This window comes from Lolium perenne, chromosome 3, assembly GCF_019359855.2.
Source record: "Lolium perenne isolate Kyuss_39 chromosome 3, Kyuss_2.0, whole genome shotgun sequence".
NCBI classification, from domain to species: domain Eukaryota; kingdom Viridiplantae; phylum Streptophyta; class Magnoliopsida; order Poales; family Poaceae; genus Lolium; species Lolium perenne.
In genome coordinates this window covers 298,203,830-298,230,918 of record NC_067246.2, presented here as the reverse complement: position 1 = coordinate 298,230,918, position 27,089 = coordinate 298,203,830, and the positions used below count along the sequence as shown (strand labels likewise).

The following is a 27,089-nucleotide window of genomic DNA, read 5'->3' as shown; positions in this document are numbered from 1 at the left end:
TGAAGAAATGCCACTTCCCAAGAAGAATCAAGCCAATGCTCCCATTGTGGAGAAATCTAGTGAGAAGAAGGAGAAGAAAAGAACTTGCTACATATGCCGCGAGAAGGGCCACATCTCCTCCTTTTGCACTATTGGAACCTCATCCAACTCTATCACCATTGATGATGTTTATTCTCTTCGCAAGGATGAGGGTGGCAATGTGTTTGCTAAATATGTTGGTGCTCAAAGTGGTGTCAAGAAAAGAACCATTTGGGTTGCCAAGCCTATTGTGACTAACCTCTTAGGACCCAACTTAGTTGGGGACCAACAATCCAAAACTTGATCAATAGGTGCTTGTTGGAGGGCATTGGAGACTTGGCTACATCATGAAGAATTAAGGGATCTTCATCATTTATATTATCTCAAGCCAAGTCTTTTGGTTATCTTGCTTCTATCATATATTCAATGTTCCTCCTTGCGGTAACATGTTCTCAACTCATTTATATTGAAAGTTACTCGCCCCTTTGCATGTGTTAGTTTTGTTCCTAACATGTGTTTGTATATGTTGTGCTTCCTAATTGTTTTGCTTGAGAAATCAAGTCTATGCTTATTGGGTTGCACACCATGTATTTGTGTTTGTGTTGGAGCCTCTTTGCATCTTGTTGTATCTTATATGGCTCTCATGAGCGATTATTGGACAATCCCATTTTGGGGGAGTGATATTCCTTTGGGAATTTCATGATCCTAAACAATGTGTGTACATGAGGAATATCACTTAGAATTGATATTGCGAGATTATCTAGTTGCTATATGGTATGTCATCTTCATGAGAAATTCAAATTCTAATGTCCATTAATATCTCTAGTTGGATCTTATTTGCCTCTTGTGAAAATAAATTCCTTATCACATTATGGGGGAGTAATAAGCTTTGTGCATATTACAAGTCTAGAAAATGTGAACATTTGAGGTTGTGTCACATAGAATTGATACCGTAATTTATCTCTCTCCTATGTGGCATGTTTGCTCAAACAAAGTTCCAATTTGCTTAAATGGCTTCATTGCTAATATCTTTGTGGATCTTATTTGTGAAAGTCTTTCTTGGCATGGTTTTTCACAACGTGTCCCTCAATACATTTTTGGAAAACCATGTGCTTCAAGTCATACTATTAATTGCTTTGCATGTTGGTATGAATACTATTAATTTCTTTGCATGTTGGTATGAATACTATTAATTGCATTGCATGTTGGTATGACTAAATGAAGCTACCAAGAAACTATCTTTGCATGATGGTTAACTCTTATCTTTTACCATATGCTTTGTTCGTCGTAAATATGATCTTATGTATACTTACGAACTACCACCGGGAAATATTTCCTAATACCTCTTGTCCTAGGACAATTGGTAATCAATTATGAGGTAGATATTTATTGATCATATTTACATTAGCTCTTGTGTTCAAATTGCCTTATTTATTGCCATGAATTTGTTTTGCTTTGACTCCCATGTGTCTTCCTTGCATCTTATGGATCTAATTTGTCTATTCAAACTTTCTTAGCATTTTAGTAGATATAGGTAGTGTGATGATCCTAGTTTTTGTGCATTTTGTATTCATATGAAAAATCCTAGATAATGCACTAATCTTGGGGGAGCTCTTCTATATTTGTTAGATTGCTTAACATCTCTTGATCATTCTCGAAAATTTGGTTTTGGGAGACATAAAATTTTCTTTTTGGTACTTTGTGCCATCATAAAAAGTGTCGAGGGTTTGGTTTATTTGTTGGAACCTTGCTCTCTTGGGAGTTGGTTATCTCATTCCTTTGTGCTTAGGCTTAATTAGCTTCTTATAATGAGATAAGTCTTTGGAGTCAATCTTGTGTTGATTTGATTCTTTGATATAATTTGGGCAACCATTGTCTCTTGATTTATTTGGTGTTTTGTCCAAATTGTATCTTCCTTTGGTCCTTGAAAGTATTGTGCATGCATATTTAATATATGTATATCTTATGGCATGTGTCACTTTCATTGATCCAATTTATAAGGTAAACTCCATCAAATCCTAATTTGGCTAAGATGTGCATAAAATTCAATTTCATATCGATATGCACATAGAATTGTGGAGTTTGTCCTATATGTTGTAGTGTGTCTAACTACTTCGGACCCAATTAGTTTGGGGACCATTTTGTACTTACCTTTGTGATTAGGTACAATGGATATGTATTGGATGCTTGTCTCACTCTTGGAAAGAAGTGGTGACTCAATGGTAACTTGAGGCAAGCTAGGATGGTCAACGAACACATATCTACTACATCCACACCAATGCTATCTTGGTAACAAGTATCTTCTCATGCATACTTTTCTTGTATCCAACCTTATGGTTGCATCTTGGCATGAATCTCTTGATTTGCAAATGTTGTGCTTCTTGCAAAAGTCTTAATGAAACCTCTTTATTGTGAATGTGAGTAATTTGAGATGAGTGCATTTGTTGGGAAGTATTTTAAATCATGCTCATGATTCATCCATCCCAACTATGCCTATCTAGCAATTTTATTGCATATCAATTCCTCAAGGCTCTCACATGTGCAATATAGATGAAAGTGCAAATTTATTTACTTCTTTTGGTATCCTCGTTTGTGATACTTGTTGCCTTTATCAAATGCATCCCAGCTATCTTCTATCCCTTGTTGATATTTGTGATGTATTTTAGTTGTTTGTGGTTGAAGTTCATGAATGTACAATAAGATAAAATTGAGCCTTTGGCCATGCTATTAAGCAAAAATTCTTATTGGTATATTGCATGACTTCGTCTTGGATATCATGCTATATGTCTTGTGTGTCTATTTTGTGTGTGCATGTTTCTTTGTGGATAAATATCTTAGTGATTTTGTCCACTTAGAGAAACTTATACACATAAGAGATGATACATCTCCTTTTGATATCTTATTTATTTATTGCGTGTTGATTGGTCATGCTAAGCAATATAATTCATTGAAGACTATGATGATGCTTTTTGCTCATCCTTGTAATAGTCTTATAATATGCTTTATCATGCCTTTCGCATATCCTCTTGGTTGAGCCTTTTATTATGGTGCCTCTTACTTGTTGACCAACTATTTGTTTGTTGCAAGTGTTTAGCTTATTTTTCTATCTATGATCTATTACAAATGTTTGTGTTTTAAATGAGGGAGTGAGGATTCCATGTTATGCATATTGTATTCAAATGCAACATTTTATTTTATGCATGTACCTTGGGGAGCTTCCTCATTTGATTTAGAGCACTATCTTGTGGTGATCATTAGAGTTTGATTCACTTGGTATCTTTTGTTTTTGAATGATATTATGGGAGTGATGATTCCATGTTTGTGCACTTTATACTCCAATGCAAATTGTCTAGTTTTGTGCACAAACCTTGGGGAGCTTCCTCATATTATTTAGAGCAATCTTCTTGATCTTATCATAATATCTATCTTTCTTTTGGTATCTTCCTTGTGGTTCATTTGGTTGCTTGCTTCATTTGTTGAAGCTTCTTGACTTTGTTATCTTTTTGCAATCTTTGATCCTATCTATAGTGTGATTCCTTTCGAATATTCGTCATTGGATATGTGCATTTGATTCCACTCAAATTATGAGAAATACACACGCTATGGAGGAACTCTCACTATATTGGCCTTCTAAATTTTTCACCCATTTCGGCAATTGGTGCCAATGGGGGAGAAGTTTGGAGGGTTTAAGGGAATTTGGTTATGTCTTTGCTTTGTGCTTAAGCATGTGCCTTTATTGCATTGCATCTTGTTGCTTTGCATAGTTGAATATTTAGAGGAAACTCCACTAGGCTTTGAATGCCAATATATGCAATGAAAGTCAAGATCATTCACACATGCATATATTATGGGGGAGTTTGCTCTATATATTCAACTTATTTGTTACTTAAATTTCTTATATAAACCCTATCAAAGAGATTGTCATCAATTACCAAAATGGGGGTGATTGAAAGTGCATGGAGCCCCCATGTGTGGTTTTGGTAATTAATGACAATCCCTATGGACTAATGTTTGCATTGAGTTATATTTGTAGGAGTTGTCCATAGGCAATTCTTGAACCATTTGTTGGCTTCAAGGTTGCAATAATAAGAATTTGATGAAGGATATCAAGTGTCAAGTATGTCTTGAAGATGAAGATGAATGTCAAGCATGTCTTGAAGATGAAGATGAAGTGAGCCCTCAAGTTACTTCAAGACATCAACATGATGAAGAATGAAGAATGAAGTGCAAGTTCAAGATGAGCCAACTCGAAGAGTTCATAAGCTTGAAGCTTGCCATGGAGAAATGAAGTGCAAGTTCAAGATGAGCCATCTTGAAGAGATCCTTTGATTGACTCTTGCCATCCATATGGTGATCATGGATATGTGAAGTTGCGCCAAAGAAGAAGCTCTCCCATGGTGGTTTATGGGGGAGCAATCTACAAGACTTCGTCAAGCAAGCACAAGCAAGAAAGGCGTTCCATCTTGTTGCGGTCAAGATCGTCATCATCGAGCTCAACTGGAATGCGCAAGTATAAGGTTTGCTCTTGATAGGGTTTCTTTCTCACCGGTCTCATAGTGTAGTTGGAGACCGGTTTATAGTTTAGTTGCCGTACTATCAAGAGGGCTCTCGAGTGAGTAACTCGATCGTATCCTTCGGAGAGCTCAAACCTTTGCATCCTTGCATCATCTTTCTTGGTTGTTATTTGTATCTTATCCATATGGTGTTTTAGAGCTTGTGCTTATTCTCATGACAAGTTCATCGAAAACGGATTTCGCATGAATCACTTGTTGCGTTTTCGATATTGGAGTTTTTCTCGGTTTCTCGTATTGAGAGGTTTCACTCTAAAATACATAGAAAAACCTACCCCACTTGTTCTTAAGCTTTTCACTCTTTGTGGGGTAGCTCTTGTCATCTTCTTTACAACAAAATTGGTTTCACCCAAATTCGAGTTTCCTAACTCAAGTTGTTGCATTTTCGAGGTTGGAGGTTTTACCGGTATGTCTTTTTTAGATAGGTCAAACCTTTCATCATTTGTTTCTATCCTATCTTACTGTACTATTATGGTTCCCTGCATGATCTTGTAGAGCTTTTTACTAGCTTCGAAACGAGCCCAAGATCATCAAAATCGGAGTCCGGATGCAAAAGTTATTCAAGTTTCCGTGAAGCAGTTTTTTGGCCGGAAGTTGGCCGGAAGTTCCGGTGGCCGGAACTTCCGCCCTACTTCCGCTGAACTTCCGGAAATGACGAATCTGCACGCAGAAAACATACCGGGAGCATTCCGGGGGCGCCCTACTTCACCCGGAAGTTGGCCGGAACTTCCGGGGGGCAGAAGTTCCGCCCCAAATGACCGGAAGTTCCGGTTTTGACGAGTTTTGTGCATAACGGGCAGATTTCTCTTGCCCTATTTAAGGGGGTCTTCTTCCCCAAAGTTTCCCAACCGTTTGAGCTCGTTTTTGCCTCCATTGTTGACCTTGTTTGAGCTTGCTATCTCCCTCTCCCTCCCATGAATCTTGCATCTAATTGAGAGAAAGATAGAGGAGATCTAGATCTACATCTTCACCAATCAAATCCCTCTCTTTGTGAGGGGAATTCACTAGATCTAGATCTTGGAGAAATTTGGTGTTCCTCCTCCTATTTGTTCTTCCTCTCTTTATTTCCCCAATAGCTTTTGTAGCTTTGTTGGAATTTGAGAGAGAAGAACTTGAGCATCTTTGTGGTGTTCTTGCCATTGCATTTGGTGCATCGGTTTGAGTTCTCCACGGTGATTCGTGGAAGTGAAAGCAAGAAAGTTGTTACTCTTGGGTTCTTGGAACCCTAGACGGATTTGAGGCCTTTGTGGCGATTTCTTGGGAGCCTCCAATTAAGTTGTGGATGCGTGCCCCAAGCTTTGTGTAAGGCCCGGTTTCCGCCTCGAAGGAAATCCCTTAGTGGAACCGTGACCTAGGCCTTTGTGGCGAGGGTCACCGGAGAATAAGGTGAGGCGCCTTCGTGGCGTTCGGTGTGTGGTGTGAGTACCGCATCTTGAGGTGAGGCCTTTGTGGCGTTGGTGTGCATCGAGCAACCACACCTCAAGGTGAGCCTCGTGTGGCGTTCGGGAGCACTAAGCCACCGCACCTCTCCAACGGAGATTAGCACTCGCAAGAGTGTGAACTTCGGGATAAATCATCGTCTCCCGCGTGCCTCGGTTATCTCTATACCCGAGCTCTTTACTTATGCACTTTACCTTGTGATAGCCATCGTGCTTGAAGTTATATATATCTTGCTATCACATACTTGCTTGTATTGCTTAGCATAAGTTGTTGGTGCACATAGGTGAACCTTTGCTTAGAATAAGTTGTTGGTGCACATAGGTGAACCATAGTATATAGGCTTTGGGCTTGACAAAGTAAACGCTAGTTTTATTCCGCATTTGTTAAGCCCATCTCGTAAAAGTTTTAAACCGCCTATTCACCCCCCCCCCCCTCTAGGCGACATCCGTGTCCTTTCACAAGATTTATGGAAATGGCATTCATTCTTTGGCATGGCTGGTTCCAACAATGACATCAATGTGTTGCACCGATCACCAGTTTTCAACAGGCTCATGCAAGGCAAAGCTCCCCGGGTGAGCTACGAGATCAATGGAAATGAATACGACAAGCCATATTATCTTGCTGATGGCATCTATCCTGACTGGGCCACACTGGTGAAGACTGTCTGTAATCCAAACTCCGAGAAGACGAGGAGGTTTGCCAAGATGCAAGAGGCTTACAGGAAAGATATGGAGCGCGGATTTGGTGTGCTCCAAGCTTGGAGGGCTTGTCCGTCACCCGGCAAGAACATGGTCGCTGAAGACCATGCATGGGGTGATGACATGCTGCGTGATCATGCACAATATGATCGTTGAGAACGAGCGTCCTGATGGCCGCAATGAGAACCACTGAGACTTCCAAGGTGAGCTAGTTGCGCCACTCCCTGGGGTTTTATCTTGGGAGGACTATCTACATATGAATGTAGAAGTCACTAACGAGAACGTCTGCAAACAGCTGCAGACGGATCTGATTGAGCATCAGTGGACATTGGCTGGCCATGAAGATCATGCCTAGAGGTATACTATCTTATTTTCATGTAGACTTTTCAAAATTTGAATGTAATAGCTATGACTTCGTTGAATTCTTTATTTTGTTGTTTGGAAACTTCATAATTGATGCAAACGCGAAAATGTGTCCGGCCGCTGGAGCCACCCCTAGACGCAAACGGACGCGCGGACAAAAACGGTCTATCTCGCGTTCGTCGCGCGACGCAAACGGATGCTAGCAGACACCGAAATGCGTCACGCCGCTGGAGATGCCCTAATGTTTCTTTGGTTCATTCATGTATCCACCTTGACTTGACTGATCCATGATTGTAAACTTTAAATATTTCGTACTCGTATTTTTTAATAAATAAAAGGTCATGTGCATCAATTGATATAGAGGCTGGACGATACTTGTGTCTTAAAAAAACACAATAGAGGTGATTTGATTTTCATACTATAGAGGTTTGATTTTGTGTATATTGCGGTTTTTTTTCTTTAACTTTGGTTAAACTTACAGAAGTTTGACTTAGGCACGGTCAAACCTAGATATCGACACGCTTCAATACTTATACTTATCTTAGGTGACAACTGTAGCACTGAGCAGAGATGCTTCTGCGTCTGAAACTTGGTAGAAAGTATACTTAATTGCAATTATCTGGACCAATTATTTGGAAATATGGACAGTCAGGACACGGGCACCATTTCAAATAAAGGGTCTCTCTAGGGTTCAGTTAACTCAGAGTTAACTCAACTCTTAGTAGATTGACACAAATCTTCTTCTCCGTCTCCGGAAATCACCGATGGCCTCCCCCGCGGCCATCGCCGGCCGGGCCGCCTTCCATCCAGCCCGCGGCTGGTGCGCTGCCACGCCCCACCCTGCCCCAGGCTCCCCCCCCCACCGCCGGTCCGGCACTTCCCCGACCATCCCTCTAACTCCGGCGAGCCACTGCATCCTCTCCAGGTCGCACCCATTAGGAAGAAGAGATAGGAGAGGATAAGGAGGCACAACACGAATCTAGATGCGTTGATATGATAGTAGAAAAGTTACTGAGCCCTCAGCTAATTCCCAATTAGCAAAACCGTCAAATAAAAGTAAGCACGCAATACTAGACGATGCCAGAGTGGCCGGCAAAGCTCGATTATAGAACCTTTATCAATACACAAAATGTATGACCTAACTTATCTTCAAAAGGACAGAGCAAGCAATGGATAATATGAATGCATGTTAGTTGTTCGAACATGTATCCGATCTTTTTTTTTCTGTTGAGAATAACATGTATCAGATCCTCATCATCACCATGGACGGCCACTGCTACTTCATGCGCGTGTCACAGTGTCAGTGAGGGTGCATCATCCGTTGAGTTGACAACACAACAGCACCATCAACACAGTTCATATCACATCGCGCAACCTAAATGTGTGAACACCTGACAACCGACAAAGTATTGCAGCTCCGAAATGGAGCAAGCAACTAGAGCAAAACACCATTTTGCGAATGGATTAGCCAATTTGAAGAGTCGAAATATTGACGTGAGAGTAGGAGAGAACAAGGAAAAAACTACCAGAAACTGCCTGGTTTCAATACAGTTATACAGAATCACGTCTCACAGCCAAAAAAAACCTGATGGTTATTGTCGAGATCTATCGCTAGCTGCTGGGAACAAAACCTTTCTCTATGTACAGCAATAATACAAATCACTGAACTTCGGCTGATGCAGTAGCGACGCTGAATACAGAGCTAGATAGACACTGCTCTGTATTTTTATTTTCAACAGAGAACAGATAAACCAAATGAAATTCTGAACTGTCACCACTAAACTCATCAAATAAACCATATATCCTAGTCATGCAATTGAATACACCTCAGTAACAAATCATACAAATCCTTAGAAAACAGATCAATGAAGAATACCTTCCCCAAATCAGATACCGTTTCCAACAAGCAAATGAATTTGACATTACCAATACCTCTGACATTCTGATAGTTTACATGATAATAGTGTATATGCATTTTCTTGTAGTCATGTAATACATCACCAACAGGTACCTGCTGCTGCATTGTCATTTTCTCTTCTTTCTAGCATGTCTGCATCCTCACTTGGCAAGGCAGGAGACTGGATCGAACATGGCATGCCAAAAATTCCAGTTCTAAAGAAGTAGAAAGTCTAGACAAAAACTAATAATGCATTCTTGACAGTACAGCATTTATAATGTAAATGTAAATTAGAGAATGGGCTTAGTTTTGCATGGATATTCTTAGCTTCACAAAGTAGAGAATGGGCTTTCATCAATCATGTATCCTTTTGTGTCGTCAGTCATGATCAACTGTAAGTATAAACATGAGGACATTGAGGAGGCCACCCTTGGCTCTCCTATCAAAGCCTTTAAAGCCTACATTGCTCCCTCTTTAGACAAATAACAAAGTTGAACTCTGCACTACCAGGAGCTGGGCCAAGATTCACCATCCTCATCAAGAGATTATTTCCATTTTTCACATTTTTTTTATTCTAGACAGTTAAATTCCCCTGGTGAAAACTTAAGTAAAACAGAAACAAACTTTCTGGTGTTTGGTAACTATTGGGACATATTAAGGCCCAATCTACACGGTTAATACATCAGCAGCACTTACGCAGAAAACATAATAATTGGATCAATGACAGGCTGTAAAGAGCATCAGAGATGGGATACAACTATATTTTGAGTGGATACACTGTCAGTTACAGTACAATACAACAACAGGGAAAACAATTTCTGTGTAATGTTTATTTACTTGTTGAGGGGTGGCTCAGTTCATGCCAGCTTTGTTTTCAACGACAAGCGTGATAACCACAGGGATGATGCTTTGGGATGTCACAAAAGCCAGTTCATGTACACTATAAAACCTCTCTTGGTGTACCCTGTAGTCCACTCAAAGTTGTCGAGGAATGACAAACTATCCACAAACATCAATGCCATCCCTGTAGCAAAAGGTAGTTGCATCAGTTGCAAACAGAAACGAACTTCCTCTTTGGTAATTGCTTACTGGGGTCTACAAACGGCTACATACAAAATTACTGCTTATTTTTTGAAGATAACATATTGGTGGGGTTCAGATTAGATGTGTAAGTTATCAGAAATGAAGCATGGCCTGACAAGAACCCAGAAGGCCTTAACATATTGGTAGGGCTCATGATTTTTTAAGCATTCTTTTGAGTAAACGTTGGATCAAATACATGCAACATGGCGCACCAAGAAATAATGGTTGTGAAAGTTAATGTGAATACTGGATAGATATAGCATTGCTACAAACAGCTACAGTTTAATTTTAGCACCTTGGTGAAAGCAGGCTTAATTTGTGTCAGGTTTGCTGTAAGCAGCCTCGCCGTTCAAGAAGCGTGAGAACCATATGGCTGATGCTTTAGGGTGTCGGGAGAGCCCGTTCTTGTAATCAACATAGACAAGCCCAAACCTCTTGGTGAATCCCATTGCCCACTCAAAGTTATCCAAGAATGACCACGCAAAGTATCCACGAACATCAGCACCATCCCTGTACGTCAATAATAATCAAAATTAGTGGGCATCACTTGTTTTGATTACACGGTATCAGTTATGGGACAAACAGAAACAGACTTACTTTATCGCTTCGGCCACCGCACCAACATATGCTTTGAAGAAACCAACCCTCTTTGTGTCATTTAGGACCTGATCAAGAGTTGCTGATGGATCGTCCTCATCATCCATCCCTACAGAAAATAAACTATATAAGGACATCATTCATAAACAAGGTTAGTTACTTGATACTTCAGTTCGCACATTTTACGTCACACAAGCAAAAAATATTCGACCTTGATACCAAGTAATGGAAAAGAAAATTGTTGTAATGCCACTATCTATAAAAGTAGGGTGTTAAGCCTTTTTCATACAAAGAATGTTGTATTGCAAACTTGCAGTTACATTATACGTGTCTGTTCTTTAAATTTTATTGTCATATTATAATGCATTTGTAGTATGTTTATCTCGCCAATCTGTTTTCTCAATATTCTGTGGCAGTAAGAACTCACAAATTTGGAACTCTATGAAAAAATATGAAGTAGATAAATAAGTTCATCCTATGCGTTTCCATATTTTAACTAGCATGTACAGGAAAAAAAAGCCTGTTACGACTGTTTAGTCAAAACAAAAAAAAAACTCTGCAACTCAGACGATATTGTACATAGTTTAACAATTCTTAACAATAAACAGGAACATTAGAGTGCATCTTTTTCAAGCATTGGTATCGGGGTGCTTTTTTTTTTACATTATCACATCCTCCATTCATAAGTTTTTAGATATACTTTCAACAATCTCTCCGCTAAAATTTCAAATACGGAATAAAAGAAAGTTATCATGAACAGCAGAGAAGAAGCATCACTGGTCAGATACTCATAACACAAGACTGGTTTACAGTTTGTGATAAACAAAAGGTTATGAACAAAAAATGATAAATGGTAGGGAAAATGGCATGGCTCTACAGTTTACATTTAATACAAAGGAGCATTATGTGCTAGCAATGAATTTATGTTCCTTTATTACGTAGTCCCGTTTTGGATAGGATAGTAAACATAAAGAAGAAACATGCTCCATGGCAAACCTTGAACTAAAAATAAATCAAATCAATCCATATAATCTACATTATGTGAAGTAATAAATAAGGAATGTAATCACTCAACCCATACATGCGCAGGAAATATCCATTTCAAAAAAAAATTATGCAGGAAATATGACAACTTCAAATCATGCAAGCAGATATGTCATATGTCATATGTGTATTAGAAACTTGAAAGGTTCCAATGCTTAATGAAGTATTGTAATGGTTCTCATGATTAATGAAAGTTGAAACTCTCCATTTATTTTCAGATATAAAAAACACTACATCTAAATGTTAGGAGCATCAAAGCCTTACCATTCTCTGTTACATATATTATTGGATTGCCATATTTCCTTGCAACATAATTAATCGTTTTCCGAATACCCCAAGGAAGTATATAAAGCCACTCAGATGCGGCCTGCAAAAATATTGAGATGAAACATTAGGAATGATCAGTGGAAATAAATGAATGAACAGTCCTCAAGTATTTACCCTTTCACCAATTCCTTCACCGCTACTCCATTTGTCTGCCAAAAGTAAACAAGTGCCAGCATTAGGATAACTTGCAAGGGGCTACATTGCATATATCTAAAGTGGCTGCAGAATATCCAGGCCAAACTTCAGCAAGAAATGTAGTTCTGCCTTACATGCCTACACTGATTTGCAATGCTCCAAGAGTAAAAGGATGCAGAAGAGGTAAATAGACTCTATGCTTAGTGGAGAAGGGCTGTTCCTCCTAACCAGCAAGATCAAATACTTTTGTCATGTCCGCTGTCTACGTACTAGAGTTTTCATTATTTCATAGAGAAAACTGCCTCTTTCAGGTTATGCTGCACTTATTTTTACACACACACACACACACACAAAGACAAGTCCTGGACAGCTGAAGTATCGTACCGATTCTTTCCATCTGTTGAACTTGATAAAAATGGATCTCATCTGGCTGCGGGTTTGGCTGATTAGCAATAAATCTTGATGTATAGTGATTTAATCCAATAAAATCAATTTTGTTCCTGATGAATTCACGATCTTTCTCTGAGAATTTTGGAAGATGATCGCCCACTCTCTGGCGCATGCTTTCTGGGTAATCACCAAAGTATATTGGGTCCAGATACCTTACAGAAAAGGAATTATAATCAGGATATATGCATCAAATCATATCATAGACTTCATCAAACTGAAGATGTGTCTGCATTATATGAGTAAAATACAAGAAGTTACTCAAAGCGACAACAAAAATATAGGTTTTAGGGGGAAAAAAGTAACAAATGTATGACACTTTGTATGTACTCTCCAAAAGTGAGCATAAATTTTACCATCCCAGTTGAAAGTCAATTCGTCGTGCTGCAGCAGCCTGATCTTCCATTTTGTCAGATAAAGGCTCTGCCCATTCACAATCAATAACAAACCCTACTTGGCCACCTTGTACAGCCTATAATATGTAAATCATCATAAAAACAATGGTACAGAAAACAAACTGATGCAATGATGGTACTGTAAATGGAAACTGAACTGGCCTTGAATTTTCTTCTGTACACATCAACCGAAGAAGCATGAGCTAAGATCTGGTGATGTGCAGCCAAGAAAGGTTCAGCAGCCACACCTTCACAGAGTCCAGGTGCAAATATTCCAATCCCATAACCATTAACAGATGTTTGAAGAGGTTCATTGATTGTTATCCAATGCTTAACTCTATCTCCAAAATTTGCAAAGCAAGCTTCTGCATATAATGCGAAGTACCCTCTGAAACATTTTGACAGCCAATACAATCAGATATAGAGACACCAAATTAACCGGAAAGACTTTGAAACAAAGCAGTCTCCTTAGGTAAACATACCCTGTAGTATTTTGTGTTGACATTTAAAAATGCATAGTCTAAAGTTAGGACATGCATGGACTTACACAATCTTGTCTGAAAGCCAACCCCCCACAGTCTTGTGAAGATTATGTGGAAGATCCCAGTGATACAGAGTTGCATAGGGCTGAATACCTGAAGTCGGGCAGAAGGGTGGTGAATAACAAGATGAATAGTAACTGTGAAGACATTTAGTAAATCATGTGAGACCTTTTTCAATCATGAAATCTATAAGGTTGTTATAGAAAGCAACTCCTTCCTCATTGATCTCCTTCCCTAGGCCATCTGCAGAACAGTAAACTTATAAACTCAGGTGAGGAATATCTGATAATAATAGGAAAGAACAAACATATCGAGGGGAATTTTGGCAATGGTGGAGGTGCATTAATATGTGAAGCATAATCCATGAAATGAAATGAAATATACCAGGAAATATTCGTGACCAAGATATGGAAAATCTATAAGCACGGAAACCCAGTTTGGCCATGAGCTCAATGTCCTCCTGTACCCAAATAGTTCGAACAAGGAATTAGGGATCTAGGAAACGGCGTAATATTGTACAAATGCATCATGAAGCTACAAAATCTCCCTGGAGCAAGAGAAAGAAAACCCTTTATACAAAATATATATTGACAAGATAGCGATGACAATGATTACAGTAAAAAAACCTTGTATCGATGGTAATGATCAACTGCAACTTCTCCAGAGCTTCCATCTATAATATGTTCTGAAAGAAGCATTTGAACGTCAAATATCAAATAAATCGGTATATCTGAAGAAACTAAAATAGATCCGAAAATGAGACAAACCTTTGTTATCCGCAAATACATCCCATATGCTATCGCCTTTGCCACCCTCATTTCTCGCCCCCTCGATCTAGATATAGGGGAAAAGCCAATAACATTACTTCACGGGTACGATAAATGTAATTGAAGAGAAAAAGAAAGTGGACAGACGAAGAAAAACAAACTCCCTACCCCCTTTTCTTCGTTGTAATCAAGGAGAAAAAATGGTGAAATTTACAATTTGCCATCTAAGGAACAAATCTACCACGGAGAATTCAACCAGTATGACGATTCTCCTTTTCTCTCTTCAAGGTGTATGGCAACAAACTGCTGAAAAGATCCCCTCTCCGTTTTTTTCCCTTCACATCCCAACCAGTAGGGAAAAAGGATCATTTTCCGGTTAACCTTTATTCCCGGTGTATATTCCTCCCCCTCCACTGAAACACATACCGCCTTCACTTGCAAATAGAGCTCACTACTGACTGTTTTTCTTCAATCACAACTACTTGTCTATTCTCCACCCAGAACAGAAATTCCCCGCACTACTAGTATTAAGCCTGTCTACATATTAGCTCTGTGTACGTTTGTAGACAAAGAATTAAATCTGCATACTACTCTCCACTTTGTGGATCCCCTTTTTGGCTCGGAATAATAATTGCTAGAGGGCGTTAGGTTGAATTGCATACAGATCATTAACTTCCCCAGCATGCGTGCTTAAATCCACAGTGAGCAGTATCTGCAAACGGTGGGGCACGAACGACAGAGGGTGCCGCTCGGAACTACATCATCCAATTTGGTGAAGCAGACACGCAGGTGTTCGGTCGCTGTCCTACATTAATTTTAGCGTCAGGTCACTGTCTTACTGCCCCAGGCCAACAGCAGGAACCCAACAAGACCCAGGTGCCACCGAGCACGCACACAGGTGTCTACCGCACCGGGCGACACGCAGCGGTTCGGCCGGCGTGGGGGCGGGGATCAGCAACCGGCGGCAGCCCGAGATTAACTACTCCTTGAAGAGAAATCGCTGTACTGACTTACCTGGTAGGCGGAGGTGGCGACGCCGAAGACGAAGCCCTCGGGGAAGTCGGCGCGGGTCAGCTCGCCGGCGCGCTCCGCGCTCCCCATTCCCGGCGCCGGCGGAGGAGCAAGCTGCGGGCCTAGTCGGGTGGGGGCGAAATTAGAGTGCAGTTGCAGCCGAGTCTGGAGTGGCGTAGATATAGAAGAGGGGTGCGCCCACGTGAGAGCGGCCGCGTCGCTCGCTGCCACGTGTCACGACACGCGAGGCGGACGGCTGACGCCGGTGGGTGGGGCCGCATGTCAGTGTCGAAAATTGATTTATTTTATCTTTAGCAAACACACAACTACACAAGTTACTATTAGTCTGCGTTTTAGAACACGCAATGTGTACCCAAGATTACAGTTATGGTGCTTCCAAAAAAAAAAAAATTGGGAGGATTGTGCTTCGAAATTGACAAAGTCACTATTATAGATATAGTCTAACACCAATCAGGCCATGAGAATTGAATTAATTATTTTCGAGGAACGAGAATTGAATTAATTATCGTAAGCCAAACGCACAAGTTACTCTGCTTTTTCAGAAGAACGCCATGTGTTCCCAATGTTAACTTTGCTAGATCGACTAAGTGTAGAATCTGTACGGGGTACCACTATGTCTGTAAAGAAATACTGGGTTTACCTTGTCACTTGGAGGAGGAAACCGTCGAAGTCGCATGGTCGTCATGGCGACGGCGACGGCATGAGGTCGAGCGAGAGGGGTGGCGGCGGAGCTTCCCGGCGGCACTGCGCTTAACCTAGATCGGTAGGTGTATCGGTGGGGCGAGTGACACTCCAGTCAACCTCGTGATCTGTGTCACAAGCCCCCACCACTTTATATAGCACAGGCAACAGGTGCCCACCAACCAGCAAACGGTTGGGCGCCCCCAATCAGGGTGCGGTCAGGGCACGTCGAGCCGTTGGGCTCGTACATGGTGGAGATCAACCTAACACCCAAGACTAGAGTTATGGACATAAGCACACCATGGTGACTTATGGTGCTTTCATTTTTTTTTCTTTTGGGATTGTGCTTTCAAGTTTACAAAGTAACCACATAATGTACCGAGCGGCAGGTTCGGCGAGCTAATCGTAAGCAAAAACATCAGCAATTGATAATTGTGTGACCATTCGCAAAAAAAAAAGTAAACACATGTGCGGAAGTTTTTTTTTTTTTTTGAAACCCGCGGGAGGCATCGTTATATTTTTTAAGTTCTCAAAGTAATCATATATGTTTTGCTCTTGTTGAATACTCAACCCGCACAAAAAGATTATTCTTTTGTGCGCACTAACACGAGACATTAAACTTGAGATTAAATTTTCATTTCAACACTTAGAGCACGTACAATGAGGTGACGTCAGTCATTTCTTAAAGTTGTCATGTTGGATATTTGATTAGTTGGAGGAGAATAAATAAATAAAGAAAGAATATATGATTGAGTCATAAGGTTCTATCATTGAACCATGTTGGCTATACGACATAATGTGATCCAAGTTCTTCAAAAAAGAATATGTTTCGAAGTGATTTTTGAGTTAATCACTGAATACAATTTTAAGTTTGTATTTCCAATGTCCGGTGTGTACTGAGAATACATTATCCTGAAACCTGTAAAGGATAACAGACTTGACTATAAGTTGTTCCGCTGCTGCAAGTCATGCTGACCTACAAGATTAGAAATCTTGCATTTGTAAAAGGCCAAAATTTTAAAGAAATATGGTTAGACGTCGAAGTGACACTGATAGTTTGGCAAGAAAGTTTGAATTTCAGCTGAGTCTATTTCTGACTGTAAATGACTATGCAAAAGTCCAATTGACTGAACATACCATCATTTTGCACACAGGAAGGAAGGAAAGTCTCGCACCTATGGCCAAACGTATAAATTACGAAAATTATCATTTTCATGATAGGACGATGTTAAGAAGGTTGACATTAATGATTTGCAAAGAACATAATGGTCTAAATGATCCGGACTATTAACACCATGATCCATGAGCAAGCGTAATCAATAACTCATAAGTGTATGTTATTATGATTGGTAAACAAACGCAACAAGATTATTTGTACTCTAGTGCAAGTGGAAGAGTTTTGGAGTTAGTGCCCAGAGGCAAATGATAAACACTATTTTTTATTATATCTTAATAGTTCATAATAGTTTCGTGTCATGCTATAACTGTATCAATTGAAAATATTGATACACGTGTGGTATTTTAAACAAACATGGAGTCCCTAGTATGCATAAGAAAAATAGTTCATTGAAGTCAATCGACGATCGAGGTTTCCGATCATGGACACACATTCGTCATTACGATGGAGCCATATTATTGGATGAATGATATGATGGACTTACCCAACACATAAGTATTGTAACACGATCATGTCACCAACTTCAACGTTACGATATTTAAGATAGTGTAGAGACCTAATCCTTAGACTGTGAGATCATATCTAATCGCTATCACTGGAGGCTGCCCTGATTGCATCAAACATCATTCTGTGATAGGATGATCATAAAGGTGTTATCGGGTATTCCGGAGGGGTAGGCTGAGGTGTACGTGCCAAGAGTGGAATTTTTTCATCTGATACTCTGGGCCCACTCGGTGCGATTACATCCATAAAGTTGTGCAGCGTATGATTAGGACATGGGGATGGAATCACACAGTAACGAGTTGAATGGCCTTGTCGGTTACGAGATTGAAATAGGTATCATGATACTGGTGATCACATCTCTCGGACAAGTGTCGGTATCGAAGAACAAAGGGAATGGGACTTGACGTAATGGTTCAAACGATGATCACATCTTCGTAGAATATACATGGGTCATTATGATTCTCCAGAACACCCTGCTGATCATTGATCGGAAAGGCGTCTCGATCATGTCTGCGTCATTCTTGGACCGTAGGGTAACACACTTAAGGGTTCATCAAAACTAAAGATTGTTTTGGATTCACCGGAAATAGAGAGAGATCTGGAAAGGGTTCCAGGAGTTTCCGAAGGATGTTCGGAATGATTCGGGAGGTGTCTCGGATCATTGACAATTAAATAATATGTTAATTAAATGAATTAATATATTAAAATATGATTTAAATATATTTAAAAGGCTCCCTACACCTTAATGGGCCCCCACTGGAAGGGGAGCCCATTAGGGAAGGGTGGCCGCCCACCCCATGGGCTAAGGGGGTGGTTGGATGGACCAAGTGGGAGGGGCGCTGGGGCCAAGGGGGATAGCCGACCTCACCACCTCCCCTCCGCTCCTTTTGTCCCACATTACCAAGCCAAGTTCCCAAGTCCCCCCTTGCCCCTATATATAGTTGTAGGGTTCCGTTGAAGAAAACAAAAAAATCCTACGACAACATAAGATAGCCAAGATCTATTCTATGGAGATGTAAAGTAACTGAGGGATTCGGTGTTCATACCCTTGAAGAACGAAAGCGTAACGTTCCGCGATGAACGTTGTTGATGAAGGTGTAGGTCGACGGCGACCTCAAGGTCGAGAAGAAGTAGAAGCGCCCCAAGTGTTGTGCCTCCGTAGTTCTACACACGCACGGTGTATAGACGTCTCCCGGGCTCCGGTCCAACAAATCAGCCGAAGTAGACAATCTGGACTGATGTTCCAGCATCACGACAATGTGAGTATGGTGGAGAAATCCCTCAATATGACATCTATGTAGAATACAAGCTGAATGAACTAGTTTGTGTATGCTCACTAGGGACCCTGGTTTGTTTACAATACCACACGTGCATCAATGTTTCCGATTAATGTAGTTATAGATGGCATAAAACTATTGTAAAAATATTGATATATAATAATAAACGCTCTTTTATTATTTTCCTCTAGGGCACTATATCCAACACTTATAGCATGGCATAAAATTTATTATGAACAATATAGATATGAAAAAATAAAATATCTTTATTTATTTGCCTCCAGGGCACATATCCAACAATAGTGGCCAGATGGAGGTAGGAAAATACACAATAAAAATAGAGAAGCCTCTCTGTTTTTTCTCTCCGCGTGGTTCCCCGAAGAACTGCGCAGGGAGGGAGACAACCCCACCTATTACGCGGGAGCGTTGCTGGGATCTACTTCAGCAACTTCGCTGAATCAGAGCAGTGAGATTCATTGAGCATTGCACATGTGCGAAACTATGAGGTGTTGCCACTTGCCGTACTTGGTGTCATACGCGAGGACTTCCACTCGACCTTGAGGTCGGCGACGAGTACGGACACATCATCCATATTCTAGAGGAATGTTAACCGCTTTCAGTCTACAAGGGTATGTCACCGAAACATTCTCGGTTACATCATTACACTTAGATAGATCTAGATAGTTGGGAAGTGCTAGTTGGAATTTTTTGTTTTCTTCTGCGAAGCTCTTACAATAACAACCAAGAAATATGATGCAAGGATGTAGAGGTTTGAGCTCTCTCCGAATTATACGATCGAGTTACTCACTCGAGATCCCTCTTAATAGTATGACCATCTATCCTATAAACCGGTCTCTCAACTACACCACGAGATCGGTAAGAAAGAAACTCTATCAAGAACAAATAGTTGTCTTGCGTATATTTCACTTGAGGCTGATGATGATTATCTTGTTCACCTCAAGATGGAACATCTTTCTTGATTACACACGCTTGTTGAAGGTTTGCAAATTGCTCCACCATACTCCTATGCGAGAGCCTCTTCTTTGGCATGACTTCACATATCTATGATCACCATAAGAATGGTAAGCTTCAAACATCTGATCTTTTTTAGATGCTCATCTTGAACTTGCACTTCATTTCTTCATCATGTTGATGTCTTGAAGGTATACATGGGCTACCACTCCATCTTATTTTTTAGGACACACTTGCCATAGGCTCAACTCATGTCTTCACATATCTATGATAACCATCTGGATGGCAAGGTTTAAGCATATTATCTCTTCTAGATGCTCATCTTGAACGTGCACACATGGACATCATTTCTTCTTTTGTCCTTATATTGATGTCTTGAAGATGCACTTGAGGGTACACTTCATCTTCACATTCAAGACATACTTGACACTTAATCTTCTTCATTTACTTCTTATTGCAACCTTAAAGCCAACATTAGTCCATAAAATTATCATTAATTACCATGTTTGTTGGATACAAAGAATTTAGAATTGCAATTTACCATGTTTGTTGGATACATCATTGACTATGCCCAAAACTTTCTTCATTTTAGAACTTGTAAATATGATTTTTAACTTTTTTAACTGAAGTGATCACTCGAGCTTGGGACCCAAAGACACTTTTTGGAATGGTAAAACCTTAGTAACAAGGTTTGATCTCAGCGTAGTGAGATTTGTTCTGTTCTCTTCAATGAAAGCTGTAGCACTAAGCAGAGATGCTAATGCTGAAACTCGGTAGAAAGTGTACTTGATCGCAAACTGCGTCGGACCAACTATTATGAAGAACACATAACGAGAGTATCATTTCAAGTATAAAAACATGCCAACCGTCTACCACCATCCATCTGTCTTTACCGTGTTTTCAAAAAAATTGAGTGGCCGACAAATTGAACTTTAATCAATACTTAATTTATCTACGAAGGGACAAAGCAAAAAGCCCAATGAAAAATACAAATGTATGTCAGTTGTTCGAACATGGATCAGATTCTGACCACCATCACTATGGACGGCCACTGCTTATTTCTGCAGTGGTTTAACTTATCTTGGAAACGACGTCCGAGACCTTGTACTATTTGTCCAAAGCCTAACTCCTTTCCCGGTGCAAAGCAATTATATCATTATCGCGCTAATATGTGTTTTTCCATGTGTGGTTGTACAATCGTGAGTGTGCAGCTTGTGAGCATCAGTTGACAGCACAGCAACAGCAAATATTATAGCATCACAGTGCGTAGGAGTGGATACGGTCGAATAGTAGTGAAACCATATTCTTATCCATATTTTTTTCGGATTCAGATTCGAAGCGGATAGTATGCGGATAAGGATACGGAATCGGAGCCTATCGATTGCGAATACAGACCGAATATGGAGCGAATACGGTTCGGTTGCGGATAAACATTTTCGCCGATCTCTGTTTGAAAGTAAAAGTAGAACTTACTATTGGAGCAAAATTAGTTTTTACAAATTCTTCTACAAATTGGAAATAGATGCTACCAGTGCCAAAGGCTAGGGCTACGGCATTAGAAGGAGCTGGCGGAGAGGGGTACGGGCTAGGGAGTCAAATTGTACGAGGGTAGGCTTACGATGTTAGGGTATGTTAGGGTATATATAACGAGGTCGCCAGTTGTGGGCTGGGCTGCAGTTTTATATATTGGTGAACCTAAGATTTGACTTATTAGTTGCCGGATACTTTACTAGATATTGGTCGGATATGACCGTGAAATATGGTATATCTTCGGATACGGACGGATATTAGTAAAACCCTATCATTTTCCCTATCCGTTTACCACTAGCCGTATCAGAGACCGTATTCATCAACTATCCGACCGAATCCGTTTTTGCCTTCCGTAAGCCTCCGGTCGGTCGGTCGGTCAAAAATAATCCATTCTGTTTTCACCCCTAACAGTGTGCAATAGAAATGATTGAGTAACTGATGACAACTGAACACAACATATAGATTAATATATATGCTAAGAAATGGAGAGAGCAATCAAGTGGAGTAAGGGACCATTTTTGAACAGCAAACTGCATGAGAATACATAATTTAGATCTTGTCAGATTAATGAAGTTTAATGATCTTAGAGCATGAGCATACTGTACAAGGATGATCAATCACAACTTCTACCGTGAGTCCATGACCACTGAAAAAACATATAAGCTCACGCGCGCCTCGAGTTGTGAGGAAACAACACCCTCCAATTACATCCTCGGCGTAGGAGGGCGATATTTGCTGACGGAGGGGGTAGTGGGGAGAGGAGAGGACGCCATGTAAGGATGTGACACGTGAGAGGTAGGTGGAGTAAGAACATTGAAAGGTGAGGGAGGTGCGAACTATTTCTAGTGGGATGGGCGAGACCTGGCGCAAAGCCATCCGACGCGCGGCCTCTCCACCGAGGTCGTCTAGAGGAGTGACAGAGGTGCGGCGCACCCTCTCCAGAGATGCAAGCGTCAATCGACAGCAGCACATGCATACGGGAGGTATGCCGTAGAGCCGGATTCACGTCTATAAGCATTGTATGTGAGAGCCGTTCTCTTGCACGAACGAGTCCACGACATGATCCTACCGCGAGGATCCACGTATAACCATGATCTTTAGAGATGACCTTGACAGGCCCAACTCCGCGGGAGAAGAGGAACTCGCACAGGCTCTGGAACGCTCTCACAGAGTGCGAATTCACCCAATGTCTATGACGCAAGAGCCCAAGCAGGGGCGGGGGGGGGGGGGGGGGGGGGGCAACGTCCGCTGACGCAGGGGTAGGACACACGCGCGTGAAGAAAGGTTCACGGGGGAAACTCGCAAGATGACGCACGTTAGGAGTGGGGCCAAGGAGATAGGGATAGGGTCACCATCCTGATGGCTACACATGTCCTCTTGGGCTCACCATCGAACAATTGCTATTTTCAAGCAGGCGGGGATAGCCAAAAACACTGAAACATTTGACACCTCTTATTTACTCCGATATCAAGGATTTTTTATACGATTCGATATTGATTTACCTTATTGTATATTAAGATTACCTGTAATATATTCCGACAATCAATGTCAGTCTTAGTGGTGGTCAGATGTTGGATCAAAATCGACTGAATATTTTAGTATCATTTCCATTGCTTTTCAGTATTATAATTTAACATGTGTACTATCCTTTGCATACATATACATATTACTAGTATTGGCAATTTGGCCGGAGTGACTGTTTTGTGTTATTTCTAGTATCTGACAAAAAAAAACATTGACGATGCTATTCTTGATCTACAACAACTGCGGGTTCGTGCCAAGGCTGCGAGACAACATGGTCGATCGCCCGGGTGACCTCAGACATGGTGGGCCGAAGGTTGGGCTTGTCGTGGAGGCAGAGGGATGCAACAACGGCGAGCTGGTAGAGCGCCTTCCGAGGGTACCGACCCCTTAGCGTTGGGTCGGCCAGCTTGGTGTACCCCCTCCGGACGTCGGCGAGGCATGGCTTGGCCCACACCAGTAGTAGTCGCTGCTCCTCCTCCCGTGCTGCATCGAACGCCCTTCGGCCCGTGATGATCTCCAGCAACACGACGCCGAAGCTGTAGACGTCGGACTTGACGGTGAGCTTGCCCGAGGCGGCGTAGTCGGGCGCGCAGTAGCCGTGGGTGCCCATGACACGCGTGGAGACGTGGGTGTCGTCGCCGGCAGGCCCAAGCTTGGCGAGGCCGAGGTCAGAGAGCCTGGGCGTGAAGTCGTCGGCGAGGAGAATGTTGGCGGCCTTGAGGTCCCGGTAGATGACCGGTGGCGTTACCGACTCGTGGAGGTACCGCAGTGCCCTGGCGGTGCCGCGCGCAATCTTGACGCGCGTGTTCCAGTCCAATGGTTGGCGACGGCGCCCATCATCGCCGGGGAGGGAGACAGTGAGGAAGAGATGGGAGTCGAGGCTGCGACGGGGGAGGAATGGGTAGACAAGGAGGCGCTCGTGGCCCTCGGCGCAGTAGCCTATGAGGGTTACGATGTTGGCGTGGCGGAGCGCCATCAGCATCCCACACTCGATCGCGAACTCCCGGCTCCCCTGCATGCCGCCACGACCACGACACAGTTGCTTGACGGCCACCGACATCGGCGTGCCGGAGTCATCGTCAAGGTGGAGGTGGCCCTTGTAGACCCTGCCGAAGCCTCCCTCTCCGATGAGGTTGGAGTCGGAGAAGCCGTCCGTAGCCGCGGACAACTGCTGCAACGTGAACTTGCGGGCGGCGCGGTTGGAAGCCTCCTTCTGTGTACTGCTGCTGCTACCATCGCGGTGGCGGCGGATGCTCATGGAGGTCTGCGCAGCGTAGCTGGAGGGAGAGGGACTGCACCGGCCGGATGCGTCGCCGGCGCAGCGCATGCGACGTTGGCGGTGGATGCTCCAACAAGAGCAGTGGTTCATCATACACAAATGTGTAAGGCGAGATGAGAGCCGATCTCTTCTCTCGTCGTCGTCTATCCTCTCTGAATGACGAGTTGCCAAAAGAAAAATGGGAGGAGGATTGGAGGAATAGGCATATGTGACCTGGAACTGCACCTTTTAGCACGACTGTTTGTTGTGATCTTGCCGATTTAGTCCATCTATATATGGAGTAGTCACACAATTTCCTTCGCGTGGCGCTTCCTATTTCTCACATGCGTGCAACTAATTAGCACCTCATACTCTCACACATGTAAGCAACTGTTATTCCGTTCCGAGATATAAACCATTTTAAACATATTTATGAACGGAGTCCGTGCATCTACAGTCGCGTCCCCGTAACCGCATCCGGCAAAAGCGTCGGATTGAGCGTTTGCGGGACAACGTTGTGTGGGGCCGAGCTTGAGGCACGTATGTTCCCATCTGCCCCCCCCCCCCCCCCCCCCAAAAAAAACCTTTTTAAAATTATAAATTCTAGCATTTGAACACACAACCAGTCTAAATACACGAAACACAAATAAATGTGTTTATTGTTTCGAATGAAAATAGAACAAACAACAAACCAAACAAATAGAGGTCAAACTAGATCAAGGCATTGACAAAATTGATGACTCTTATTTAAACCTCCACATATGCTCTACGAGATGATCTTGCAGTTGGTAACGAGCGTTCGAGTCACAGATTTCTGCATGCATGACGATTAAATCAACAAAAGATGCAAGCACCTGCTGATCAATGTCCACAAGAGGGCCCTCACACTCACAGGGACCAAGGTGCCTATCTCGAGTCTTCCGATCACTCTCGGTGATCATGTTGTGCATGATCACATGCATCACCTCCCACATTTGGTCTTGAGACCAAGTAAGAGCAGGTCCCGAACAATAGCAAATCAAGATGGAAGCACACCAAATTCATGCTCGACATCCTTCCTGCAACTCTCTTGGTGCTCAGCAAAGTGGCAACTCTTCTGACTATGCCAAAGTCCGGATTGTTTTGAAAAATATCGCCCATTTGAAATAGATGTCTTCAGCTAGATAGTAGCCCTTGGTATATGAGGTTCCATTGATCTCATAGTTACATGCATGGTGGAGCATGACATTCCACAAGTTTCGCCAACCACGAAGAGTGTTGCGTCACGTTAATATCATTGTATGATCCAACCATGCCAAAGAAAGAATGCCAAATTCATAGATTATGATCTATCATATCTTCTAGTACCACACTGCAGTTTCGTACAACCCTTGCCAATCAAATAGACAATTCTTTCATGATAAGTGCATCCAATCGTTGTGTCGTGCTTCCTTGATGTGTCGTGCTTCAGCTTGAAGTAGCCGTTGTACTCTCTCACATCATGAATAATTTCCATGAACACATCCTTGCCCATCCAATATCGCTTCCAAAAATTGTCAGCTTGTGTTGCCTCGTCAGCAAAGTAGTCGTTGTAGAGCATGGTATGTCCCTCCAACCTCTGATGCGGCTTGGACTTCTTTCTTCGAGGCTTTGAACCTCCACGACACTGCCCCTTCATCCTCTGATCGGCGTCATCAAGAATTTTTTAGGCAGACGATGATTGACATGTGCTTTGAAACGTCGGTGTCGAAGTCTTGCTTGTCATCAATGATTTGTTGGATCATCTCATCGTCGCTATCCATGTCTACGAGAAAAATAAAATCCTTAGCAATCATCGCTAGCAAGGGAGGAAAGAACCACGACCAGCGGCGCTTACTAGACAAACGGCCGAACTCCTTCAGTGCGAGGTGGACGCGCGGAGAGGCCAGCGCGTTCGAAGGCGATTCGGTGGACAACCCGTCGTGCCAATGGACGGCTAGGTGTGGCGTCACTCTAGGTTCCGTGCAGGCGAGATATTCCATCGAAATGACAGCGATTTGAGAGGCGGTGGAAGGGGTGGGAGGTAAGAAGCATCACGAAAGAAAGGCTGGAGGCAATGGCGTCGGCTTTGGTCGCTGGAAGGTGGGTACCCACGTCGTTTTTAATTGAGTCTAGCACCACCGCAACAACCCCTATATAGCAGGGACAAGCTCGGGACGCCGAACACTCTATTGTTGCGCCGGACCAGATCGGCCTTTGGGGCTCCCGACTAGGAGTGGTCAAATGTCTGGCCCAAATCGTTTTGGGGGACACGACTATATATGCAACTTAGAGCATGTTTGGTTGCCAACAATGCATTTTCTTGTATGCGTGGATATGAAAATGGTTGTTTGGATGCCCACGGGATAAAGATTACGTGCATCGCACGAACTTTAAAGCACCCAAAAAGTTGTATGAGGGGGAAAGCTCGATTCGGCCGTTGCTTGTGATGCAGCCTCATCTCGTGCCCGCTGGAGCCAAATTACACCACGCTGATGCGAGGGAGGGATGGCAGGACGCGCACCGAGGAAAATACAGCGGGAGAAATTTTGTCACCCCCCTCCTCTACCCCCTCCCCCTATTTACACCTCCCTTCCTCACCGCCCAAAGCCACACCACCATTTCGCCCCGTTCGAGCTCTCCGTCCATAGTTGTTCGTCAGTGACCAAGGTAAGGGATGTGCTCTTATCAAGCCGGTGGACCTCCGTTGCGGCAGTTCTTCCTCCGATGCCTGGCCGACATGTCATCGTCTTCCTCAGCCGGGTCTGACTGCCAGATCATGTGAGTACCTACCAACTCTAGCTTAGATCTAC

At 42.4% G+C, this 27,089-nt stretch overlaps 2 protein-coding genes across 2 annotated transcripts; both read right to left on the bottom strand.

Annotated features, from left to right (window-relative positions):
- Positions 1 to 9,713: 9,713 nt before the first annotated feature.
- On the bottom strand, positions 9,714 to 15,475 carry LOC127345031 (beta-glucosidase 4). The gene is made up of 14 exons (XM_051371435.2): positions 15,339 to 15,475; positions 14,325 to 14,391; positions 14,184 to 14,242; positions 13,942 to 14,017; positions 13,726 to 13,800; positions 13,563 to 13,650; positions 13,178 to 13,403; positions 12,977 to 13,092; positions 12,558 to 12,775; positions 12,153 to 12,187; positions 11,976 to 12,078; positions 10,668 to 10,776; positions 10,366 to 10,580; positions 9,714 to 10,011 (listed from the first exon to the last, which is right to left on the bottom strand). Exons 1-13 carry the CDS (start codon positions 15,423 to 15,425, stop codon positions 10,382 to 10,384), a joined length of 1,458 nt encoding a protein of 485 aa, XP_051227395.1. The 5' UTR covers positions 15,426 to 15,475; the 3' UTR covers positions 9,714 to 10,011; positions 10,366 to 10,381.
- A 7,714-nt stretch (positions 15,476 to 23,189) lies between these two features.
- LOC127338785 (probable serine/threonine-protein kinase PBL7) lies at positions 23,190 to 24,456 on the bottom strand. Its single transcript, XM_051364770.2, has one exon. It carries the CDS (start codon positions 24,391 to 24,393, stop codon positions 23,242 to 23,244), a length of 1,152 nt encoding a protein of 383 aa, XP_051220730.1. The 5' UTR covers positions 24,394 to 24,456; the 3' UTR covers positions 23,190 to 23,241.
- Between the last annotated feature and the right edge of the window lie 2,633 nt (positions 24,457 to 27,089).

Coding starts and splice junctions, on each gene's coding strand:
- LOC127345031 (XM_051371435.2), bottom strand. CDS start 15,425: ATGGGGAGCGCGGAGCGCGCCGGCGAGCTGACCCGCGCCGACTTCCCC. Junction 12,776..12,976: donor ATTGACTTTCAACTGGGATG/GTAAAATTTATG, acceptor CTTTTCTGTAAG/GTATCTGGACCCAATATACT. Junction 12,188..12,557: donor TCAACAGATGGAAAGAATCG/GTACGATACTTC, acceptor TACTTTTGGCAG/ACAAATGGAGTAGCGGTGAA.
- LOC127338785 (XM_051364770.2), bottom strand. CDS start 24,393: ATGATGAACCACTGCTCTTGTTGGAGCATCCACCGCCAACGTCGCATG.